This window comes from Crocuta crocuta, unplaced genomic scaffold, assembly GCF_008692635.1.
Source record: "Crocuta crocuta isolate KB4526 unplaced genomic scaffold, BGI_CrCroc_1.0 scaffold70, whole genome shotgun sequence".
In the NCBI taxonomy this organism is placed as follows: domain Eukaryota; kingdom Metazoa; phylum Chordata; class Mammalia; order Carnivora; family Hyaenidae; genus Crocuta; species Crocuta crocuta.
Window position 1 is genome coordinate 7,803,902 of NW_027528417.1, and position 24,808 is coordinate 7,828,709.

The following is a 24,808-nucleotide window of genomic DNA, read 5'->3' on the forward strand; positions in this document are numbered from 1 at the left end:
TTACATGCATAAGCTTATTTGGTTCTCACAACACCCCTATGAAGAAGATATTAGCCTCATTTTATAAGAATGCCACGCCAGAGATAATTTGAGAAACTGATAGCGTTTGGAGCTGGGATTTGAAACTAAGAATCTTGGCTCTAAAAACCCATGTCCTTAGCCACTTTTTTATTCCTGCATGACCAGTAGGAACGGAAAACCCATGGCTTCTCGAAAATGGATTCTTTAATTCTCCCTGTAGTACTAGGGTAGGGGGTGGATTGGCACAGTAACAGGAAATTATTCTATTCAGAAATCTGCATTTATTCTACCTTAAAAGTTAGAGGATTATAAGTAGGGAGGACAGCTGCACTGATGTTAGTAACTTTTGCAGTCGCATTGCCTTTGGGCAGTGATACTTAGGGATCTGCTTATTCTTTAAAGGAATTATTCACACGAATACTCTATTTTAAGATAAAAATACCTGTTTTTTAATGTTTGAATGCAATTGAATATGATCTGTTAAGGAAGGACTTTTGAGATCTTAATTTGATTTTCATCTTATATCAAAGTTGTTTGTTTACACTGGAATCTAAAAATGTGATTGTCACCCACACTTTTATCGTTATGTAGGAAATATGTTGTATGAAGTCACTCGTTCTGTTCTGTGTTGCATGAAAACCCAGACTTATTGATCCCCTGTTAAATGAGTATAGATAGTTTCATTCACACTCCTGAGTCTCAGTCACTTACAAAGGGAGACTTTCCCAGCTGCCTTGAACTCCTCAGCTCCCACTGAGAATTCCTGGCTCGTCATCTATCACTCCTCCCTGATCCCTGCCAAATTACAACACAAGGCAAAACAGTAAAACATGCTTTCTTTGCACTCAGTGTCCTTTCCCTATTGGAGAGGTTATTGTAATTGTGGAGGCTATTGAAGGAAAATTTAGAACTAGTAAATTATTACAGATTCACAATTGGAGAAAGAGAAGTTATTAAAGAAAAGATAGGAATAGCATAGAGAAAGGAACCTTGGACACAGCTTCCCAGGCAGTTCTTATAATAATTGCCCCTTTACCTCAAAAATATCATTCCCAAATTGTCTAAATTTTCATATTTTACTTTGTGTGAGGACTTCAGTTTCATTTAATAAATTTTGAAAGTAATTGTCCTCTCTGAAAAGTCCAAATACCAAAGAGAGACCTAAAATGCTATTAACTCATGCAGTGGTTATGAAAATAGATGGAAGGGAGTGATGGTATTTTGAGAGAGGGAAAGCTCATGTTAGATGTTGCAGTTGCCAGAAAGTGCATGTTAGAAGAGGCTGCGCTGTCTTGGTGGGCAGTGCATATTCAGTGGTCCTGGCCCGAAGGACAGGCAATTAGTGAAAAGTAGGAAGGGGCACCAAAGGCAACATTTGCCTGTTTCAAAACATTGTTTAAAGTTAGTACGAAAATGGGAGGAGATTCTTGTGTTCTTAATCCAATACTGTATATCTTCCTGCTGCCAGGATGAATACCCCACAAAAGAGTGTATAACCAAATGGTAACCTTGGGAACATCTTGGCAACCTGTGGTCATTTAATATGTCAAAATAGATTTCCACTATCTAGACATAGCACGTGCCATTTACATGTTTGGAACTACCTCACCACAGGGTGAAGCAGAATGAGCTTAACCTGTATATTATGACATTTCCATACTGTAGAAGCAGTACTTTCAACAGTTGGCAGTTAAAGTGTGGCAGGTTGCTATAGAAGCCAGGGAGTCTCTGGAGTCAGGAGGAGGTCAGCTACTGGAGGTGCTCCAAGGGCCCTGCTTAAACAGTGATGAGATGTACTTGTTAGAAATGTTCTCTTGTCAGGGCACCTGGCTGACGCAGTTGGCGGACAGGCATGCAATTCTTGATCCTGAGGTTGTACATCCGAGCTCCAGTTTTGGTGTAGAGATTACTTAAAAATAAAATAGTTTAAAAAAAAGAAATCTTTTATTATATTCTCTCATGAGAATTGTATAAAGGGAAACTAAAACTAAAGCCCATCTGTTATAGTGGCCAACAACAATGAAGAGAAAAAATTACGTCGGTGTTTGCTTTATTTGCTTAAACTTTTCATGGGTTTATGGATATTTATATAACTTCATCTAAAAATCCTTTCCTTTAATTTTAGGTTACGGTTAGCAAGAATGAATGAAGAGATGCGGGAATCAGAAGGACTTTATGGACAGCCAGGTCAATATTCTACTAATAACCATACTGAAATGCAGTATAAGAAATGCATTCAGGAATTTATTAGTTTACAATTGGAAGATTCATAGTTCTTTAGCAGACTGGCTTAATATTCTAGAGTTTTTATAACTTGTAAATTGTGAGTTGTTATGTATTGTACTTACTGAATTCTTGGGAGTGGCTAACTCCCGAGCCTTTAAAAGTCTGTAACTATCCCTATTACAGTACACATTTATTTGCTGTGTTCCACTTTGGCTGCTGACTTCTTTATCTGCTGTACAGATGTCTTCCATATACATTCCAGTGATGCAGATGGAATGATAACCTATCTTTATACCCTTACAGCAGCACAATAGTCATTTTCATTTTGGAACTCTCTTTAGCTGTCAAGTGAATATAACAGAATTGTTTTCTTTTTGTTATTCAGGGAATTTCTATAAATTGTGTTCAGGGAAAAATACAAATCACCATGTGTTTGGCATATAAAAAGTATGGAAAATGCCTAGAAAAAAGTTTATTGAATTAAGTTTTGTATTCTTATCTAAAAATAAGTTTTAGATTTAAAAATAAAATTTACTAGTAGTTTAAGAAGCCCATAACGGGAGTGGAGTTAGTTTAAAAGGTATAGAGAAAGGGTCTCACTTTATCTTGTAGCTTTGCCCCAAGCAATTGTACATTATCTGTTGGATAAATGTAAGTATTTAGAACAGTATTTCATGAACCTGATGGTAAAGTAAACTTGGTAGAGAAATCTCAACTCAGGATCAGCCCAAGTCACATTTTGAGAAATTTTCACCTTTGAGTCAAGACGTCAAGAAAAGGAAGAAATGTTGCTAATCAGATTCCTTTCTTTGATAAACACATCCTAATTAGACATTCTTTGCGAAGAAAAGAGTAATAATGGGATCTTCAGGTTCGTGAATTTGAGTATATGAATTCCTAATTTTTCTGTTTTAAATTCATAGAAGTATTAGTAAAAAATTTCAGGAATTCATGACTAAAAGAAATGTCATGTTTTCAATAAGTATATTTGATTTTTAAAAAATGAATATTAGTGTATTATTTAAAAAGTGGCTTGGTAATATCTATTCTTCCTGTTTAAATATGTTTTGAGATTTCTGTATTTTATGCTAGCTTCAGCCATTAACTTTTATTTAACTGGATTAACATACAATTAATATGGGGCCATTCCTTTTCTCGGAGGACTGTATTTACTACTTATTGTTGGTCTAGTTTAATAGGGAACAAGTAAGAGCTTTGAGAACAGAGGCACTTCAGCTAGATACTTCTAATCTAGGGCTGCCCCACTTTAATCCTATGGATCAAATAGTACTACTGACTCATGATACATCAAGATGTAAGAGTGCTGATTAAGGGTGAGGTCTCAGCATTCATTCTGAATTTCACCCATTTGTTTTAAACTTGAATGTTAGATTTTAAATAAGTTATAATTTTGTAACAGATATACTTAAGTGAGGGTATTACTAGGCCATTTTTGAGGCCTTTGTGTTTAAGCACTTTAAAAATAAAAATTATTCAAAGGAAATGACCTGATATTTGTGAGGTAAGAGTGATCTTCAAGATTTTAAGTTAAACTGTTCTTTTCCCAAAATGTTAAACTTAAATGTTTGGTCAGCTGTTCTTCCTTAAGCAGTTTGCTGATGAAGTTACACCCAGCTCATTAGTCATAAGGTCAGTGGTCAGCTTTCCTTCGGAGTTGGGAAACTTGAAAGGACAGAGCCTTTATGTTCTTGTGATGTCTGGTTCCACCCAGAAGTGCTTGGGCTTCTGCTGCCACCATTTAGGAGCATTCAAAGGTCTCCTGTTTTATGTATAAGTTTATGGGTATGCACCTTCCATTCCCCAGTAGAAAAACGAATTTTTCCAACTTATTTGACTGAAAAAATTTTTTAAAAGCCTCATTTTGGGGCGCCTGGGTGGCTCAGTTGGTTACATGTCCAACTTCGCTCAGGTCACCATCTCACAGTTTGTGGGTTTGAGCCCCATGTCAGGCTCGCTGCTGTCAGCACAGAGCCTGCTTCGGATCCTCTGTCCCCCTCTTTCTCTGCCCCCCAATTCTCAAGTGCTATATCTCTCTCTCAAAAATAAATAAACATTTTTTTTAGAAAGCCTCATTAAAAATAAAAACAGGCTTTCCCGCCACTCTCAAATTTTAGTTTAGAGGTTAACAATAGATCAGAATTCTGGAAATGGTGTATCAGAAGAATAGAATGAGATTTTGATCTTTTTGGGGATGATCTTGATAACAGTTAGATTTTAACTCAGTTGGAAGGTCTCACATGTAAAGCAGAACAACTTTATACTTATAAGGTGACATAGTGAAATGGCACAGCAATTGCTCCCTGGCTACTTTTCTTTTCCTTCATGAGTCTTTGGAGAGTAGATATGTTAGCTCAGGCAGTAGGGTCTTTCTTTCCCTCCACTTGTCACTGTTATTTTTCTCATTGATTTTGGTCGATTGTCTTACCTGGATCCTGTTGTTGTTGTTGTTGTTGTTGTTGTTGTTGTTGTTGTTGTTGCCGCTAGCAATACCTCAGAATTTTGGGTAATTTTAAAATGCAGGTATTTTCAATCTTTTGATATGGAAGAGCCCTATCACTTAAGACTCAGATATAATCTTTGGGAATCATGGATTTATTTCTGAAAAACCACACTTCTGAACCTTCTGAATACAACCCTAAGCACTGAAACTTTCTATTTTTTGCAAGGCGATACAAGAGCACACACTTCCTGAAGGGAAGACCTATCCCTCTTTATCAGTTCCTACAACTCTTAAGAGGACTGGGCCATGAGTGAACACCGCACCCCGCCCTCAGTCGTTGTTCCCACAGTCTCTGGCCCCAGGACTCCTCTTGATTGTTGGCAGAGTTTCTCAGCCAGTTGAAAATCACCGCTTTAGTGAGCCACTACTGGCTATGTGACTATGTCCCTAGCAAAGGTTGATCCCTGATCTCATCAGTTGTAAAAAGGAAGCCGTAATCAACCCAGAAAGGGCGGGATCATATACTTGATCACCTAGAGGTGGGGGTCCCACGTGCTGCCATCTCTTTGAGGGGAATGCATTTTGAGAGCAAAATCAGCAAGTCTTGGATCATCATAATTGTTGTTGCAATGGATATTCTGAATACCAAAAATCAAAAAACTGTTTTGAACTATCAGTGGACATATAGCAGTCCACTTTTTAAAGATTATGAACTGTCTGGGCACATAGAAAAGTTAACTTTCTGAAGAGAAATAGAATATGAGTAAGTAATTTAAAGGCTATAACTTAGCATCACAAATATTGGGTGATTAGTTGCTTATCATTTGTAATAAACTGTTAAATGTGCTTATGTGAACTTTCCAGGGCAGCAAATTCTGGGTTATTTTTATGTATGCTAGTGTAGACAAGTTACATTTGCCTTGGGAAAAATTCTAAATGACTAGAAATATATTTAAATCTCAAGGTATCACATTGAAGCTCAATTTATGTTAACTATATTAAATATCCTAGTCACTATTGTTATTGTAATGTTTGCTTTTTGATAATATATTTTGAGGCCTAAGAAGATATTTTATTGATAGTCCATTAATTAGTGTTTTGTTAGAAACTGAATGTTAACAGAAAGTTTTGTGTGTGTGTGTGTGTGTGTGTGTGTGCCAAGGCGAGACTTCCTTTTGTATTGTATTAACTCTTAAAATGTATTCGTGAAACCAATGATTAGTGTAGCACCAACACTTTCCTTCAAGGAAGCATTTAATTCAGTGAATAAAAGATCTTATAATGTGTTTTGCATGGTACAATGGTTCCACTAAAATGTACTTGTGTAGTAGGTACTAGATGATTTAAGAACAAAAGCTGGAAAACCACAAAAAGAAAAAACCCTACAGTTTGTTATACAAAATATGCATTGCTAATAGTAGAAGCCATATATTGCCATTGTACTGTTGTAATTCTTAAGAATGCTCATCTGGTGCTATCTGTAAAGTATTTGGCATTAGCGTCTGCTACTTCCTTCTTCCTGTTTCTTCTTGAATGTATAATGTGTGCCTTTTAAGTTACTTCTTGTGTTGAATGGTAAAATCAGTGTGTTATTTTTGTATTATAACCTGCACTTTACACTTCCTTGGAAAGTAAAATTCCAGACTCTGAAGTTTAAATAGTATTTTAAAAATATTTATAATGTTTACAATAAATATTTTAAATATTTTAATTCAACATCTAAGAATATGAATTTTTAAATATTTTGTATGGTTTGTTAATTGACATTTAATGTTGGTCTCAGTTTATTTTATATCTTTTAGAATGGCTAAAAATGGGAATAGGTTTGTAGTTTGTCTTTTAACATGGGAGTTTAACTTGTAAAAAATCACGGGTGTAATTGGATCGTCTTAACAGTTGTTCCAGTCTATCAAATTTTATTTTTATTGCTTCAATAACATAATATGAGTTAGAGGCTACTCTTAGGCAACGATTAAGATTTTCTTCTTACTGTATTTTTTCTTTTTAAAGTAGATTGATTGATTCAGGTCCTGAGAAAATTTCCAGGATTAAATGAAAACTCTATAGAGATTTTAATAACTTGCTTTTTACATAGACAAAATATTGAAAGTGGCTAAATGTTAAAAGTATTAAAAATTTTTTTTATTGAAAATCTTGGGTTATGCTATCAGACCTTTTTACTAGATCTTTATCCCCCACCCCCACCTTTTTTTCTGAGTCTCTAGCGTTTGGTATGACACCTGTTGCCTCAGAAGTCTTGCTTTTTGAAAGCTGATAAAACTAACTGCACTGTTAGCAACTGTAGCAATGAGTTTGTAATAAGATGGATGCAAGATATCTTATAGGAAATAATTATAAAACCATGCTGCAACAAGAATCATTTAAAACACTATTTGATGGATTAAATCTTGAAAACAGAACTGTGCTAAGCTTCTGTGTAAACCTGTTGTCTAACAGGAAGTATTCATGATGAAAGATTGATCTTGAAAATGATTTTCACTTTATACAAATCCTTTGAGGAATTAATCTTTATGTGTGCATATAATTAGTTTCTTATGGCAAGAAAAACAGTATTCAGTCTGCTATAGTATCAATATCTACAGTCTACTTCTCTAGGAGCCTGTTTGTACGTACATACACACATACACACATACGTACACACATACATACACACATACACACGTACGTACACACATGCATACACACGTACATATGTACATACACACGTACATACATACACAGGTACGTACATGCATACACGCATACATACGTACACACATACGTACACACACATACATACACACGTACGTACATGCATACACGCATACATACGTACACACATACGTACACACACATACATACACACGTACGTACATGCATACACGCATACATACGTACACACATACGTACACACACACACGCATGTACACACGTACGTACATACATACACACGTACACACATACGTACATACGTACGTGCATACATACACACACATACGTGCGTACACATGTACATACGTACATATATACACACATACATACGTATGTACCCACATACATACGTACGCACGTACATACATACACACATACATGCATACATTACACTAATTTAACCGACATCTTTGGTGTTTACTCCCCTTCTGTCATCGCGTTCTTGCTCATGTGACCTACAGTAAGCAAAAACACTTCTGATGAAATGGGAAACCGATTTTATAGTCCTTTTCTAGGCTTTGTTATTCTATAAGCTCCATAAGCAGTGGGTTAGGTGTATTACTTTTAGTTAAGCTTTAAAGTTTAAGGAAAAAAATTTCTTTTTCATGTGCTATTTAAATTAAAATGCTTTTTAACTCAAAGATCATATTAAAATGGGATTTTTTTTGCTCACCTGGTTATCAGTTTGTCTTATTAATAACTTGCATCCATCAGAAAGTTTAGTATTATTGGTCTTTTATTTTGGCCTGATCAAGGGAAATATTTGTTTAAAGAATGCCTTGTTTACTATACCTCATTTAGAATGACTTTTATTTCTGTGTAAATAAATGTATTTCTTTACATTGCTCTAAAACACTTGCATCTTTGCTCTTTTCTAACACTGAGCTTTCCTCTGTGGCTGCCTCTGAGGTGCTTGTTTCAGGTATAGCTGTTTCTTTTCTTTCACTGTGTGCTTTTCTAGCATTTATATTTAGTGGGTCTTTTTTCTCTCAAAAATGGTCATCTGAGTAAAATTTGAATATGATTATTATAATATAGTTACTAGCCGTAAAATGAATGTTATTTATTACACTTTCACTGTATACATTTTAAAAGTGTCTTTATTTTACTTTCATGCAGGTGATGAAACCTACCAGGATATTTTTCGTGATTTTTCCCAAATGGCATCCAATAATCCAGAGAAACTAAATCGTTTCCAGCAAGATTCACAGAAATTCTGAGGTGTTTTTTTTTTTTTGTTTTGTTTTTTAAGAAGGAGAAGAGATTAAATTGAATGATCCCCTAATGTACTAATGTGTACATCCGAAAACTCACAAATTTTTACAGCCTTAAATCTACTTAATTTTAGTAGGTATCTAGTGGTTTGGAAAAAAAAGGTACCCATTCATTGGGTAGAATTAAATTGTAGAACTAAATTAAAATGTAGAACTCTAGTAGTTGGGAGAAGAACCTACTTTAGGACCTCTTTTATTAAAAAAAAAAAAAAGCCTGTTTTAAAGGGCTATTTTTTATAGATAAAGTTAAATCTAGACTTAGGCCATCTCTAGGTTACAAGATGCTAAGAGTTTAGACAAAATCTCTGTTTTTGCTGATGGGTGGTGGCATTGAGTTTTGTCTTCCGTGCATCATGCCCAGGATCATTCAGTCAAGCATGTCTGCATCAAGTGGGAGCCAGCTGTCCTGCCTGCCTGAAGACTATGTCTGTCCTTTAGCTTCCCTAATGATTTCTGGTGGTTCTTTTGTGTTTTTGGTAGCCTAGCCGTCATACTCACAATGTGTAATTTCATTATCAGAACTAGAGAACATGTTTCCCCCATTTGCTCATTAATGTAGTGATACTCCTTAGATGTCTGGTTATTGCTGTGTACTTTAACATACACGTGATGGCTGCACAAAGCAGACTGAACTCATGTCTCTTAGAGTTACTCCATTTTATGAAAGAAAAGAACCCTTAGCAATTTTTTAAAAATTTTTAAATCACCAAAAGAATTCTTACTTAAATTGTAATCCTTCATTGTTGGGTTGATTTCTTAAAACCTTGAATAATTTTTCGATGTAATAAAACTATGTTTCAAAGGTTACTTGAACGTTGCAAAATTATGCTTTCATCAAATTGTAACTTTTAAGGGAAAAGTTGATTTATAAAATAACTTAGAGCATTTTTATATTTGAAATTTGTCCTTTTCAACATAGATTTTTGCTGTTACATTGAATGAAAGAAAAATGTCTGAAAAAGAAAAAACTCATGTTTTTCTTAGTTTATACTAAAATATATAATGATAAATTGTTTCTAATTTTTTTTAACATCTGTCTACTTTTATACACAATGTATATTATTTTAAATTATACCATCTATATATCTTTAATAGTTGGTTACATGAAACACAGACCTTTGAATTCCAAAACCTTACAGATCTACTCATTTATCATGTAAATGCTATAAATTTGTCTGATTCCATCTTTGACACACCTTGTCAGGAGTATAAAATTTATTAAGTAATTTGCTTTATGGTGTCTAATAATTGTCAACAATTAGGTTTAATCTTTTTACAAGTTACATGTAAGTAATATTATGATACCCAATTTCTAAGTAAGAGTTTTAAAAATTTAGGTTATCAAACAAGTAGAAAAATTTAATTTGGCAATAATAAATTTTCTAACATTCCTCCCCCCAATAACTGGAGTTTTATAATATAAGTTGATTGAATCTCAAATCAGGATTTGTTTGAACAGGAATTCTACTGAAGTAAATTCGTGTCACAGAAAGTTTCCATATTTGTTTCCAAATCGTGTGCATATAATGCTTATTTAATAATAATCACAGTGTGTTAGATAAGGATAAAATATATTTATGAACTATTTCTAAGAAAATAGTAACTTCCACAGCCTGTATTTTAATTGTAATAATAACAGGAACATTATGAAATCTTCACTGTTTCATCTCAGAGCCACAAGTCATCTGGCTTTGCAAAAGTCTGGTTTGTAACATTCTTAGTAGTGTGTACTTTGAAATTGTCCAAAAAGTTCAAGGATAAGGAAATATGTTTAACACAAATAGAAAGAAAAAGAGGGCCTCACCTTTCCTTTGTAGTGCCTATTCCTGAATAATCTGTAACAATATGTGAAATTATTCTGAAGCCTGGTAGAATTGGAATATAGACTTCCTGTTTAATCGTAGGGCTTCACTTCTGAAGCCCCTAATCTTTATCTGAGGAAGCCTGGACAGTTTGGCTTTTGGGTCCAGCGTTGGTGCTTCAGATCACCTCCAGGGCCTCTCCTTGTGAAGGCAGTTCTTCATGACACTCTTACTTCCTGTGGCTTGAATCATGAGTTGTTAATGTGGTAGTAATTAGGTAGTCTACCTAAATTTAATGGTTAGAGATGTATTTGAAGTGCACTCACTAAAGATGAGCGTGGTTCTGAATATCTGCAGAGAAAGCTGTATCTTTAACAGTATGCTGAGCCTGGCAATACGAAAATACATTCCTGTGGTTTGATTTCTTGAATATGCCAAGACTCAGTTTGGATGAAATTTGGCAGAAATGATGCAGTAAATATAGCAAGGCTTTAAAGTAAATTACTACTTATAAATAGTCACAAAGTAGATTGACTCTTACCAAGGTGAATTTAGCTGTGTCAACTAATAGCTTTTATATAGTATGTAACACATCTGAGTTTTATTATTCTGTGAATTACTCAATGTATTATGAGAAATTACAGTGTAAACAATGTTAATCATACTTTTGGACTTCATAAGTCAGTGTGCTTGCCATTTGTTTTCTTTCCCTAACTCATCTGCTTATATTAGTTTCTGATTCCTAGTCAGTGTTCTATTAGCTCGTTATCATTAGCGCACTAACTTAAAAGTTAGATTAACATTGAAATAAGGACAGCAGTACTAACTATGACGAACTCCTAAAATGCAGTCTCACACGCTAGAACTAGACTAAAGGTAATTGAGTGGTTATTTGTAGTGTTTCCTAGTTAACACCTATATGTTTAAGATTTCTAAGGTATTTAAAAATTACCTTTGTTACAATCCTTAGACATTCAGAAATTTGCAGGGATTCACTACATTACAGTGTTTATACTGTATTTATACTCGTCTTCACTATAGATTTTAATGAACTTTGATGTTTACTTTCCAAAACATATAGTTTAATTTGGAATATGTACTTTGGTTCTTCATGAGTGCATTTTGAGGAAAAAAATTACACCTTCACAGGCTGGACAACTTAAGTTTGTGATGTGTTAAGCAGTATTTTAAAAATATAATTCTACACATGTAAAGTAGGTGACGATAAACCAAATTGTATGTAGGACTAAATTTACTGCCCATTTTGAACAGTAAGACATTCCCATACTTCTCTTAGATTGTCGTATTAACTTTTCTGTTTAATAGCACTTTTGACCCACGGACAGGAAGGAGCAGGACCAGGGATATATTTTTATAGAATTATTATGTCCAGAATGACTTCAGACCTGCATGATATAGTGCAAAGTGCACTGACTAGCAGTTTCTCCCCTTTACGGAATCAGAGCTTCTCACAAATAAAATGAGTGGATGTAACATGGTAAAACGATGACAGCCTGCCTTTGTCTTCCTTCTGCTCGGTGTTCTTTGATCCTACTCTGTCTCAGCCGATTCTGACACTGGGACTTCTGAACAATGCCAGCGTGTCTCTTCGTTGATCCTGGGCTGCTCCTCTTGTTTTACAGAGGGGAGTCACTGATTTGCTGTTTGGTGGCCCAGCTGATACCAGAGCCCCTGTCTGACTACTAGTCAGAGGCACTTTACTTGTATCATGAAATAAACTGAAATCATGATAAAGCAGCAAAATCTGATAATGACTGCCAGCTTTCCTTGTGTTTTGATAACAAAGACTCCAAATATTCTGAAGCACCTGGATATAAAATTATCTTGAAGGAATAGATTAGGATTTGAAGGCATTAAATTATAGGAAATATTACATTTTTGTAATAACAAACATTAATGAAAGCAAAACGTGGTAAGGTAATTTTAACTCCCCATACACTTATCAAAGTCTTGATATTTGCAAATGAAAGATAACCTAGGGCTTGGATTCAGTTTGGCTGAATGCTAACATCTCTAAGTACGATTTTGTGGACATCTTTTTACCATTTACGTACGTTTATCCACTTAAATGAGAAGGAAGCAAGGTTTGATTACATAAACTTTTCTCTGCATTGGTCTTTTCACTGACTTATGTTCTAGATTCTCTAATTTTTCCTCAACAACCCCTGCCTTGGGTGTTAATTTTAAACAGGGAAAGCTTGCTACATTATAAATAATTGCTGGCAACATTTATTTTACACAAAGGCCTAAAGGTTAACTTTTGGAAATGATACAGAGCTACCCTTCTATATGTGTTTACTTGTGCTTTGTGATATTTCTGGATCATTCCAGTCATAAAGACTTATTACATGTAATATTTCTTGCTACCTGTGAAAAGGCGTTATTTTAAAGAATGTATAACCAACACTCCATTTACTTTTTATTAGTATGTAGAGGATTTGTATCTAATTCATGAATGTAGTTTTACTGTAGTTTGTCATTGTAAATGGAGCAAAGTACATTATCTTTATAGTTATTCTAAAATGTACATTATGTAAGAATTGTAAATATTATACTTGATTAAATACTTTGTATGCTGAAGAATTATGATAAGTCAATAAAAAAATCTCACCTCTGGCATAGCTCTTTTATGCTCACACTTGCACTTTATTGTGAACTACAACTGCAGACATATCTGTTAACAGCTGTCGTGTTTATTTTTTAAAGTTACTTTTTAATGTTTATTTTTACTTTTGAGAGAGAGACAGAGTCCAAGTGGGGAGGGGACAGAAAGAGGAAGACACAGAATCCGAATCAGGCACCAGGGTCTGAGCTGTCAGTACAGAGCCCGATGTGGGTCTTGAACCCATGAACCTGAGCCAAAGTCAGACGTCCAGCCAACTGAGCCACTCAGGTGCCCCGCCAACTGTCATGTTTAAAGTCTTGTATTCCAACTTTGTCAGACTGATCCAGCTGATTCTGTTTGCTGATTGCTTCAATCAGGAAATCCATTTTGATTATTTTTAACAGTGCATGAGAGCAGAGGAGGGGCAGTGGGAGAGGGAGAGAGAATCATGAGAGCATTGACTTGAGCTGAAATCGAAGAGTCAGGGGTTTAACTGACTGAGCCACCCAGCTATCCCCATTTTGGTCTTTTAAATATCTACTTCCAGATTACACAGCTGTATGCTCTCAATTCATAGTTAAAAACAACAAAGGCTGTGTGTGTGTGTGGCAGTGGGCCCTAATTTTCCACTATGATTGACATCTGAGGAAGTTTCCAATCTAGGCAACACATTTGCACTCATCCTTTTAGGAAACAAAAACATGTTTTTATATGAATTGAGATAGAAGGAATGGAGGGTTGAAAGAACAGACCTGGAAGTGAATCGCCTGCTTTTGCCTGAAGTTAATTAAAAGCAGACACATAAAACATTTCAAGGTGACTTGCTTTATTCCACTTCATTTTCAGAATAGTTCTGTGAAGAAGAGAACCACACCTATACTTAATAAATTTTTAAAATAACCTGCTTTTTCCTATTGCAAAAACAATGCTTTTTCATTGTAGAAAAATGTTTAATAATTTAAAAAAAAAAAGAAAGATAATCCTCCACAACTCCGTCATCTGCCTCTGCTCTCCGATATGGTCTCTAGCAGCCACATGTGGCTATGAAATTAATTCAAATTAGACAAAGCTCAGTTCATCTGTGGCACTGCTACGTTCTAAGAGCTTAGCCATGTGCCTAGTGACTACTGTTTTGAACAGGACATTGTAAAACCTGTCCATCATTGTAGGCAGTTCTGTTGAATAGTTCTTAGGGGGAACTGTTCCTTTTTCACTATTTATCTTTTCAGAGCTTTGGTTGTGTGTATTTATGTCGATATGCAATGGGAATCTTTTTTTTTAAACCTGCTTTCACTTAATGGGAAAAGATTTCTAAGTCCTCAAGTGTTCTATATCACTTTGGAGAGGATTAAAAATTTTTTTTTTTAGAATTGAAAATTTCAAACATGTACAACATAGAATAATTACAATAGCTAGTAGCTCAGGGCTAACATTGTTTTATTAATACTCCCATTTTTTCTCTTCCCCAGATTTTGAATCAAGTCTCAGACACTTTACTAGCAAGTCATTCAGTATGTATCTCTAAAAGAAAAAAGGCAATCACAACATCACATTTCCTTAAACTATAAAACTATAGAGCCAGTATTCACATTGTCCCAAATGTATCAAATATGCTCTTTAAAAACAGATTCTTCAAATCACAGCTCATAGAAGTTCTATGCATGGAACTTCATAGACTTGCAGTTGGCTAATGTCTCTTGAGTCTAAATGTACAAATTCTTCCATTTTTAGACATTTCCACTTGAAGTTTGTGAATACTTTTAATGACAGCATCATTTTTGTTTAACCACTTCATTGCTGAACATTTGATTCCAACTTCTTGCCATCTTAAATCTAGCTCTGCTTTATCCTTATGGCTAAATATTTGCATACATTCTTATTGTTTCCTCGGGACAAATTACTAGAAGTAAAAATGCTGGCTCACAATGGGTGGGTATATTTTTGAGGTTCATTCATTGAGTCAGGCACTGTGGTAGGTATTGGGGATGTTATGGTTAAAAAAAAAAAGATGTACTTCCTATTTTCTTGGGATCTTGCCTTTCTCCACTTGCAGTAGAGAAAGATGGGACTGAATATAGGTGGCTCTCATGGAATTGTTGGACGATAGTGCCTCACCTGGACACTGGATAGGCTGGTGTTCAGAGACCACTCATCAAGGCAGTGACATCTAAGTCAAGACTGTACACATAAAGGGAGGTTGGCTGGGTGAAGACCTAATGCAGTGCTTTACACACTTCGGTCTGTAAAAGATTGACTGTCGAGGACTGAGCTCACTGAAGATACATAGGGCCTTGGCCTTTGTGTTTTTACCGAGCTCCTCAAGTGCTTGCAATGCCACACGGAATCTGAGAACCACTGTCTCTAAGAGAACCCCTGATCTGCGTAGGAGAGAACTGAGAGTTCTCTTCGAGGCCAGCAAGATTTCGTTGCCAGAGTGCCCTCCAAGAAAGTAGCCTTCCTCCATCTGCTGTAGAGGAAAGTGTCTGTTTCTCTGTATCCTTGACAATATTGGGCACTAGTCAACATGAAAAAAATATGATAATCCAACATTATGGATGGAAAAAACAATTCTAGTCTCTGGTCAGAAGTCTGAGAACTTGACCAAAGTTAAAGTTAGATCTGAGGAGTTATCGTGGTTACCAAAGTTCTTTGTCTATTTAGCCATGTCATTATATACCCAGCTATTATCTTTTTAAGCTTAGGAAACAGCCCATGTCACCATCGGGCACACTGCATATTTCTAATTTCTCTATTTTCCCCTGCTAGAATATAGGCTGTGAGGGCAGGGACTTCTGTTTCTTTTTGCTGCTGCATCCTCAAATGCTACTGTGCTTGACATATAGTTGTCACTTATTACCTCTTGAATAAATGACTGGCTACCTTCAATCAACCAATTGATTTAGTTTCCAGTCAGCAATATATTTCAGGAAGCTACATGTTAATTTTTTTTTTATGGTTAAGTAATTGGAATGAAGAAGCTACAACATGGGGATGAGACTAGTCTCGAGTATTTTCCTGTGTTTACAGAATTTGCATGTAAAATTTAAATTATCTTGTTATTCATTTCTTATCCATAAATACCAGGAGTAGTGATCTTATCAAGGCTGAAAAAAAATATTTTGTTGAATAAATTCTAGAATCAGTGGCAGAAGGGAAAACCGTGTTATTGATGGTGTAGGTGTGGGGGGAGGGGGCGGAAGGGACTAAAAGACACCAAGAGGAATTATTTTTCTCTTATTAGTGAACAACAATTACAATGTAACAATATAGCTGTAGCACACTGCTGTGGGGATTCTGTGGAGCATATAATAAAGACTTAATGGAGATCTGTGGTTTTGTATTTGTAATTACCCTAGAAAAGCTATGGTCACTGAATCATATTTTGGTACTTGTAGGATATTTAGACTTCTTGTAGAGTTTAGTGTTTCTAGCATAGTTTTATTGTTTGCTAAGTATCAGGCACAGTTTTAACTACTTCTTGTGTATTGTCTCTCATAACCCTAGAAGGCATAATGGGTGCTCGTATCAGGCCTGTTTTACATACGAGTGTAATTGCAGCTCAGATTAAGTAACTTGCCAGATGTCTAATAATTTGCATTGCTAGAGCTGGACTTAACTCTTAACTTGGAGAGCTTGCGCTTGTAACCATAGTGTCTGCTAAAAGCTGTGGTAAAATAACACAATTCAGAGCTCGAGTTACTGCTTTCAGTGCTAATCTTGGCTAAAAGCCTGGGCATGGGTAGCAGTTAAGACTTGGGTTGAGATCTGATTCCATTGCTTATTAGCCAACTAGACTTGGGTAATATACTGCTCTGAATCTCAATTTCCTCAGTTATAAAGTGCAAATAATAACTTTTTTAGGGTTGTGTGGGTTAAGTGAATTCAAGTAAGAGCCTATCCTACAAGTGAGTTAATTCAGCTGTCTGATCCCCCCTCAACAGACAAGGTGACTAGTATGTATTGAACTTGTTGCTAAGCCCGCTTCAGAGGTCCAGTGTTTTTTTCAGAAAAGTGTTATCCCAACTGAAACAAACAAGAGTTAAAAATGAGAGGAATTGTGGTTCTGGGTACCACGCTTTGACCAGGAACGGCGTGGCACCGTAAACTGCGGAGTGATAATTCGTATGTGCATTTGCCCGTGCATTTTCACTTCCGCGTCCGTCAAGCATGCAGATCATTTGTACATGTGTAAACGCTATGTAGTATTATCGTCAGTCCTTAGAAGACAAGTTAGTGAGTTTTTATGGTATAGCTGTCAGTGTCCAGTTGTCTAAGGTCAAAACCGCCATTCTGTGACCTTGGGCGAGCTACCTCAGTATGCCTGAGTTACAATGTTGAAAGCCTACCTGGTACATCTTAAGGCTCTTTTCAAGCGTTAGTCTGTTNGGGGCTCCGGAATCTCTCCGAAGCGGTGGGCAGCGGGGGCCCCCTGCTGGCCACAGCCTTCACACAGCCTTCGGTCGGCCTCCGGCGCCCGCGCGCGGGGCAGGCCGTCTCCTCCCCAGGGCAGGCCCTCATTTACCGCGAGTGAGGAAGGAGCTTGCAAGTTTAAATTCCCCAGCCCCAGCGTGTCTCCCAAATGTGAAGGGAGTCGGGGAGAGGACGCAAAGCCCGCAAACATCCGCGGGAGAAAGGTACAGAGATACAATGTCTCCCTCTTGGTGCGTCCTGTTGTTTGCTGACCGAAGGTCCTGCCTCGGGGCGCCTCTAAACCTTTTAAGGCTCAGCTTCGATTTTTAGCGTCTGGTGCCGGACACTCAGGACGGTCAGTTTTAACGGACCTTACAGCCCGCCGGCTTCCTCGCCGGGTTGGCCCTTCCCAGCGCGAATCCCGCTAAATCTAGGACCCAGCGGCGGCCCGGCGGCCCGGCTCCGCCCCTCCCCGCATNGTGGCGCCGGCCCCCGGCGCCAAGGCCAAGAGCCTGGAGGGCGGCGGGGCCGTGCCGGTGGACTATCACCTGCTGATGATGTTCACCAAGGCGGAACACAACGCCGCGCTGCAGGCCAAGGCCCGCGTCGCGCTCCGCTCCCTGCTGCGCCTCGCCAAGTTCGAGGCGCACGAGGTGCTGAACCTGCACTTCGTGAGCGAGGAGGCCAGCCGGGAGGTGGCCAAGGGCCTGCTGCGAGAGCTGCTGCCGCCCGCCGCCGGCTTCAAGTGCAAGGTGAGCGGGGCCGCGGCGGAGGGCCCCCGGGGGACGCCCCCCCCCGCCCCACCCACTTCTGCTTGCTTTGCCCCAAATGCGAGTTCGCTGTCAGCTGGGGGGCGTGTCCAGGAGCCCGGCGCTCTCTGCTGGTGCTCGAGCGCAGCCGCTGTGCCCACTGACTACCCTTGACCCAGTCTGCCCCCCCTGAAGTCCCCGTGTCTCCGAGAACTGGCTCGCCCCCCACGCGCCCCCCTTCTCTGGTAGCGTTGCAGGACTCAGCACCGCCTTCACTCTCTGCACTTCTTTTTAGTCTACTCAGTCTTTGACTTTTTGGGTCGGACCAGGTCATTTGAAGGCAACAGGAGTCATCCTGTGCTGAGGCTGCTGGACAGGGTCTTGGGGAGGTCGCTTGAATTGCTGAAATTCTCCTAGAGCTTAAGGTATTTCGGTCAGAACTGGCTAAGCCCAGACCCAGACCGTGTGAACCACCTCATCCCCTGCCTGTGTCTTCTTCCCTCCTCTCGAGGGTCACGAACCCATTTAGAGAAGCCACCAGCCTCCAAGGGAGAGAGAGAACACCCTGCGAGCTACAGATACGCACCATCTGGGGAGAGCACAGCAGAGCGGGCCACCCAGTCCCAGCTGGACCCACCTGCCTCCGCCGCAGCTCCCCCGTCTCCCCATCATCTCCCCTGATCTCCTGGCTCTGCTTGTCAGATTCCACTCCAGACTTCGTGTTCATTACATCAGCCAAATTGCTAGCCTCACTGTGACCCCGTGGTTGCACAGAGGGGATTCGAGTTCTGATTTTTGGATAGGACTGTAGGTGATCTTAAAGGACTGAGACTGGTGGTGGGGGACGGGCAGTGAGGCCGGAGTCATAACATTCCATGTGTTTGTGCCCAGTGAGTGACACGGGAAGCCGCTGCCAGGATCCTGGAGGGTTCCAGGGCTTTGGGTAGCTCTTTGTTACCTACACAATCAAGTCCCGGCTTCTAGGAGGGCCGGCGGTGCTGTGGGCCTGGCTTCCTCTCCAGCCTTTGCTTCTCGTCTTCCTGTGTGCCCCGTAGGTCTTGACTGCGTCGAAGGTGCCTTTACACAAGCTGTACTCTCTGCCCAGGATGCCCTTCCTTTCCTCCAGGTCTCTTGGCCACTCTTAGCTTTCACCTCCCCTGGGAATGTCCCTAGGCTTGGGGACAGTCTGTGTCCACAGTCCTCCACAGCTTTTCGTTCCTGCTTCCCCCCGATAGCACACAAAGTCTGTGTCCTTCCCAGCACAAATGCGCCTGTCCAGAGCAGCCACCAGAGCAATCGGGGAAGGGCACTTGGGCCTGGACTTCATGCTGTAGGAGGCCAAGAATTCAGGCCCTTGGGACCCTTGGGACCTACTCTCTGATCTGGGGTCTTTCAGCCTGGGGCCCATCCCAGTTTACCTGGAATCCCAAGGTAACACCTGGCAACTTGTCCCACGTGCTCCCTAGGACTCTAATGCTTGAGAAGCGCTGTGCTGGTTCAAGGCAGAAAGCCAAAGGCCCTTGATCAAAGGGCTGTTCTGGGCACAGCTGGGATCCGACCGCATCTCCAAACACCACCCTGAAGACCAGCATTGTCATCTTTTCACTTTCTGGAGTCTTTATGGAGACTTCCAGGTCTTTACCTTTCCTCTTATCTCGGGCTCCAGCCACGGCTGCTTGTGCACTCAGGGCTTTCCAGCTTCCGGGCCTTGGCCGTGTTGTGCCGCTGTCAGAATACTCTCTTTCTCTCCATCTCCAGGTCTTGGCCATCTTCAGATGTCATTCCCTCTTTGGAGCTTCCCAAGGACCCCCATCTGAAAGGCACGTCTTCCTTGCACACCCTGGTGCTGTGAATGTATCAGGTCTTATCTCCTGTCCCGGTGCATGATGCCTGGCGCCTAGTCAGCGCCAGAAATATGGGCCTCAGGGCCAGGCTGCCATCGTAGTGCCTGCGTTTCATTCTCCCTCCCTCTGCCGTGCTCAGCCTGACAGCCATAGGTCACCAGGGCCTGGAAGCAGCTGTGGGTGACCTGAGGGAATTGACGCCACCTGTGTTGAGACATCACAAATGAGGGTCTGGGGGCTCTGGTCAGATAAGAGTTTATCAGTTTCTGGGTAAAATTGTTCCTGTTACTTTTTTTTTTTTAATAGTTTATTTATTTTTGAGACAGAGCATGAGTGGGGGAGGGCAGAGAGAGAGGGAGACGCAGAATCCGAAGCAGGCTCGAGGCTCTGAGCTGTCAGCACAGAGCCCCAAGCGGGGCTCGAACCCACAAGCCGTGAGATCATGACCTGAGCCAAAAGTTGGCCGCGTAACCAACTGAGCCACCCAGGCGTCCTGTTCTATTACTTTTGAATTCATACTTGGTGAGTCTGATTTCTGTTTGTGATAAAAGGTGCTCTTTTTTTCTTTAAATGTATGGTCCTAAAAGGTTTGCTTCATTTTATTGAGCATTTTAGCTCTCCCTCGGGTTTGGAATATTCCTGAAAGGAATGCTTCTTCTGGCATCACTTCACACGTGCTTTTCCGTCTGCCTGGAGCACCCCCACTCCCACCCCTATTCTTCCATCTGCTTTCAGGTTTCAGTGTAAATGTTATTTCCTTGACAAACCTTTCCCAAGTACCTGTTATACACTCACATAGCATCAAGTACTTTTCCTTAGTAACATTTATCACTGCTGTAATTATATAATTATTGAATGAATTATTTGTCTACCTGTCAAGACAAAGTAGTCAAAGGGCGTGGACCTTGGCTTCTCTTAAGTGTTGTATCCCCAGCACTGAACATATGGGAGGGCATTTTTATTTTTTAATATTTATTATTTTGAGAGAGACAGAGACAGAGCAAGTAGGGGAGGGGCAGAGAGAGGGAGACCGAGATTCCAAAGCAGGCTCTGTGCTGACAGAGAGCCCGATGCAGGGCCCAAACTCATGAACTGAAAGATCATGATCTGAGCCAAAGTCAGATGGTTAACAGACTGAGCCAGCCATCCAAGCACCCTGGAGTGTGTTTAAAAAAATGTTCATATTAGAGAGAGACGGGGAGAGAGAGGGAGTGTGTGTACATGCGCACAGGCATGGGAGGCCCAGAGAGCGAGGGAGACAGAGAATCCCAAGCAGGCTCCACACTGTCAGCACAAGAGACCAACTTGGGGCTCAATCTCCTGAACTATGGGATCATGATTGGAGCTGAAAGCAATGATCAGACCCCCAATGGACTGAGCTACCCAGGCGCCTTTGGGAGTGCATTGTATACTGAGTGTTACATTTTCAGTATTAGTTAGGAAGAAGGAAACTGTAGAAATTCTCTCCTTGGATACATCAGGGCTGGAAGGGACCTTCAGGAGCAAATAGGAGGCTTGCCTAAGGCCACACGGGGAATTCCTGACCTGGCTAGGACTAGACCCCTGTCCTGGGCCAGTGTCTTTCCCTTTGTGCCATGTTTCTTCTTCTTCTTTTTTTTCTTTTAATTTTTTTTAATGTTTTATTTCTGAGAGAGAGAGAGACACAGCGTGAACAGGGGAGGGTCAGAGAGAGAGGGAGATGCAGAATCTGAAACAGGCTCCAGGCTCTGAGCTGTCACCACAGAGCCCTATGCAGGGCTCAAACCCACGAACCAGTGAGATCATGACCTGAGCCAAAGTCGGACGCTTAACCGACTGAGCCACCCAGGCGCCCCTGTGCCATGTTTCTTCTTTAAGGAGCACTTCTGTCTTATAGAAGGTAAGGTGTTAAGGGCAGTTGACTCCCAGGGAGGGTTGCCTTGAAGTGTGTCAGAACATCTTTGGGGACAGGCAGGCAGCTCCTTGCCTACCCAACCATCTGGAGACAGCCTCCGCCCTCAGGGTGGGCTCCTGGACTCCACCGTGTCCCTAAGATGCAGAGCAGAGCTACAGAGAGCCTCACACCCAGAGGTCTCCCCTAAGGCCATTTTCAGGTGAAACAGAAGTACCTTTTAGCTGGAATGGTTGCAGAAATAGATCATAGAACATTATTAGTGGCCTTATATTTTGGTTAATTAAATATTAGCTAAAAAACCATTCACTTAACCAGGAAAATCTTGTTTCGATTATTATTATTTTATTTTAGAGAGAGATCACAAGTGGGGGAGAAAGAGAGAGAATTTTAAGCAGGCTTTACTCTCAGTATGGAGCCTGGTGCGGGGCTTGATTCCACGACCCGGGGATCATGACCTGAGCCAAAATCCAGAGTCAGATGCTAAACTGACTGAGCCACCCGGCTGCCCCCCTTGTTTCAGTTACTTTTGAAAGTCTTTCAGAATCTCCTGGTTTGTCTCCTAACAGTGTGGAAGTCCATTATCTGCTCACGTATTTAATAAGCATCCAAACCTGCTGTGTTCCAAGGTCAGGTTAGGAGCTGCTTCTGATCTGTGGACCAGCTCCATAGACTGACTGCCTCACAATCACTTGGGTACATTTATTAAAAATTCAGGATCCTGGGGGCGCCTAAGTGGCTCCGTTGGTTACACGCCTGACTCTGGATTTCTGCCCAGAACATGATCTCACGGATTGTGAGTTTGAGCCCTGCATTGGGTGTGGAGCCTGCTTGGGATTCTCTCCACCCCCCCCNGTCTCTCTCTCTCTCTCTCAAAATAAATAAATTAAGATAAAGAAAAGTTCAGAATCCTGGGCCCTGCCCCAGCCTGTGGGTCAGAATCTCTGGGTGGGGCCTGGGAATCCGAATTTGTACGGAGCTGCAGAGGCTGGCACGGGAGTCACTGCTGTAAGGGACAGAGGAGAGCCTGGGGCTGTCCTGTCCATCTTTCTTACCCAGGTCAAGTATGTCCTGTGAGATGCCCGGCACACAGGCATTCAGGAAACATGTGGCTGAACAGCCCTCTGTCACCCAGGCTGTCCTGGACCTGCTGGCCTGGGAAAGGCTGCTACGTTCATCCTGTGAAGATGCTGCTTTTATGACATCCCTTCCGCTCAGAACCTCCTGACTCCTGGCGAACTGTCATCCCAGGTTTCTCCCAAGGCTAGACCTACGGCGGCTGCCTTCGGCTTCCTTGCCCACCGTTTCCTCCCTAGGCTGGGGAGGAGCTGTCCTTAATCATGGGGCTTCGCTCGCTCTGTTCTGAGCCCTCTGTTGCCTCTTCCTGTTTGTCAGGAGGGAATCCTGCTCTTCCAAAACTTAGGTCAAGGCTTACCTTTTCCACAAGCCTTCCTTGCTGTACTGAGTTTGATAGAAAATGCCATTACCCCCAAATTGTTCTGGTGAAGATTGAGCTTTATTTCTCATCGGCATGTAAGTTCAGAGAGAGGCATTCCCGGTGGCGTGGGGGCTTCATGAAGGCATCAGGGTCCGAGGCTCCCTGTTTCACCGTCCCTGGGGAGTGGCCCTTGTCCTCGTGGGCCAGGATGGCTGCTATAGCTTTAGCCATCACATCTGTGTTGTGGTAGCAGGATGGAGGAAGCATCTAAGAGTACTCAGTTAAAAATAGGAGTCCACGGGGCTGCTGGGTGGCTCAGTCAGTTAAGCGTCTAACTTCAGCTCAGGTTATGATCTCACTGTTTGTGTGTTCGAGCCCCACATCAGGCTCTGTGCTGACAGCTCAGAGCCTGGAACCTGCTTCAGATTCTCACACAGCCCTTGCCATCCAGGAACCCCTGTCGCTTACCGTCACACTCACGTATGTCTCTTCTTGCTGGAAAACCCAGTGGGTCAGACAGGAGACGGTCCTGAGGGAGTGAGCTCTGAGTTCCAGCCCCAGCTGGCCAGTGACTACGTGGGTGATGAGGCTCAGACACCCACCTCCCGGGTAGCAGTGAGGACGAGATGCTGCCATTCTGCAGAGCAGTCAGCCCAGTGCTGCTCTGTCGCCTGATCCGGGGGCAGCCCTCCCAGCTGCTGGCTAGGTCTGATGGCTGTGTTAGTTGAACCCAGGAAATCCTACCGGAGTTCTCCGTGATCTGCCTCTCTCCTATAAACCCCGTCTTCCTCCGCATGAGGCTGAGTTGCTCAGTCCCCAGATGACAAGTGAGTGCTTTCCACACTTACAGCAATTGTTGGATTCCAGGAGGAGCGAGTGCTGAGGACTAAGGCAGCTGGACAGACGTGGAGACTCTTTGTGCCCACTGGGGCATTTCCAGGGTTTCTGCACGGGCAGAACTGAGTGGCTTTGAAAAGATGAGAACCTCAGCTCCTACTTGGGGCTGGAAAGAAGCGTTAAGACCTCCGTGCTGGCACTCTTCCGGAGGAAACTATTGACAAACAGGTGACACTGAAATGCAGCTTCTCCAGCTTGTCAGAACAGCAGGCACCTTGCATATGAATGAAACCTGAATGAGTTAGACAGTCTGGGAAAGAGGCAATTAGGGAAACATGTCCTGAAATGAGAGGCTCTTTGGAAAGATAGGAAAAGGGGCGCCTGGGTGGCCCAGTTGGTTAAGTGTCTGATTCTTGATTTCGGCTCAGGTCACGATCTCACGGTTCCTGAGTTGGAGCCCTCCGTTGGGCTGTGTGCTGACAGTGCAGAGCCTGGTTGGGATTTTGTGTCTCTGCCT

At 41.0% G+C, this 24,808-nt stretch overlaps 2 protein-coding genes across 12 annotated transcripts in view; both read left to right on the forward strand.

Annotated features, from left to right (window-relative positions):
* ACAP2 (ArfGAP with coiled-coil, ankyrin repeat and PH domains 2) overlaps positions 1 to 13,138 on the forward strand; it is a 147,749-nt gene extending 134,611 nt beyond the window's left edge. For all 3 annotated transcript variants that reach the window (XM_077754352.1, XM_077754350.1, XM_077754351.1), the window contains 2 exons: positions 2,147 to 2,208; positions 8,540 to 13,138. In XM_077754352.1, the coding sequence (XP_077610478.1) occupies positions 2,147 to 2,208; positions 8,540 to 8,640 (163 nt within the window). In that variant the 3' untranslated portion in view covers positions 8,641 to 13,138. The remainder of the gene's footprint in view (positions 1 to 2,146; positions 2,209 to 8,539) is intronic.
* A 4,879-nt stretch (positions 13,139 to 18,017) lies between these two features.
* The window catches only part of XXYLT1 (xyloside xylosyltransferase 1), a 159,069-nt gene continuing 152,278 nt past the window's right edge, over positions 18,018 to 24,808 (forward strand). For all 9 annotated transcript variants that reach the window (XR_013332748.1, XR_013332751.1, XR_013332745.1 and 6 more), the window contains exon 1: positions 18,018 to 18,284. Coding sequence is in view for 1 of the 9 variants with exons in the window: in XM_077754354.1 (XP_077610480.1) it covers positions 18,087 to 18,284 (198 nt within the window). In the remaining 8 variants the exon portion in view is untranslated. The remainder of the gene's footprint in view (positions 18,285 to 24,808) is intronic.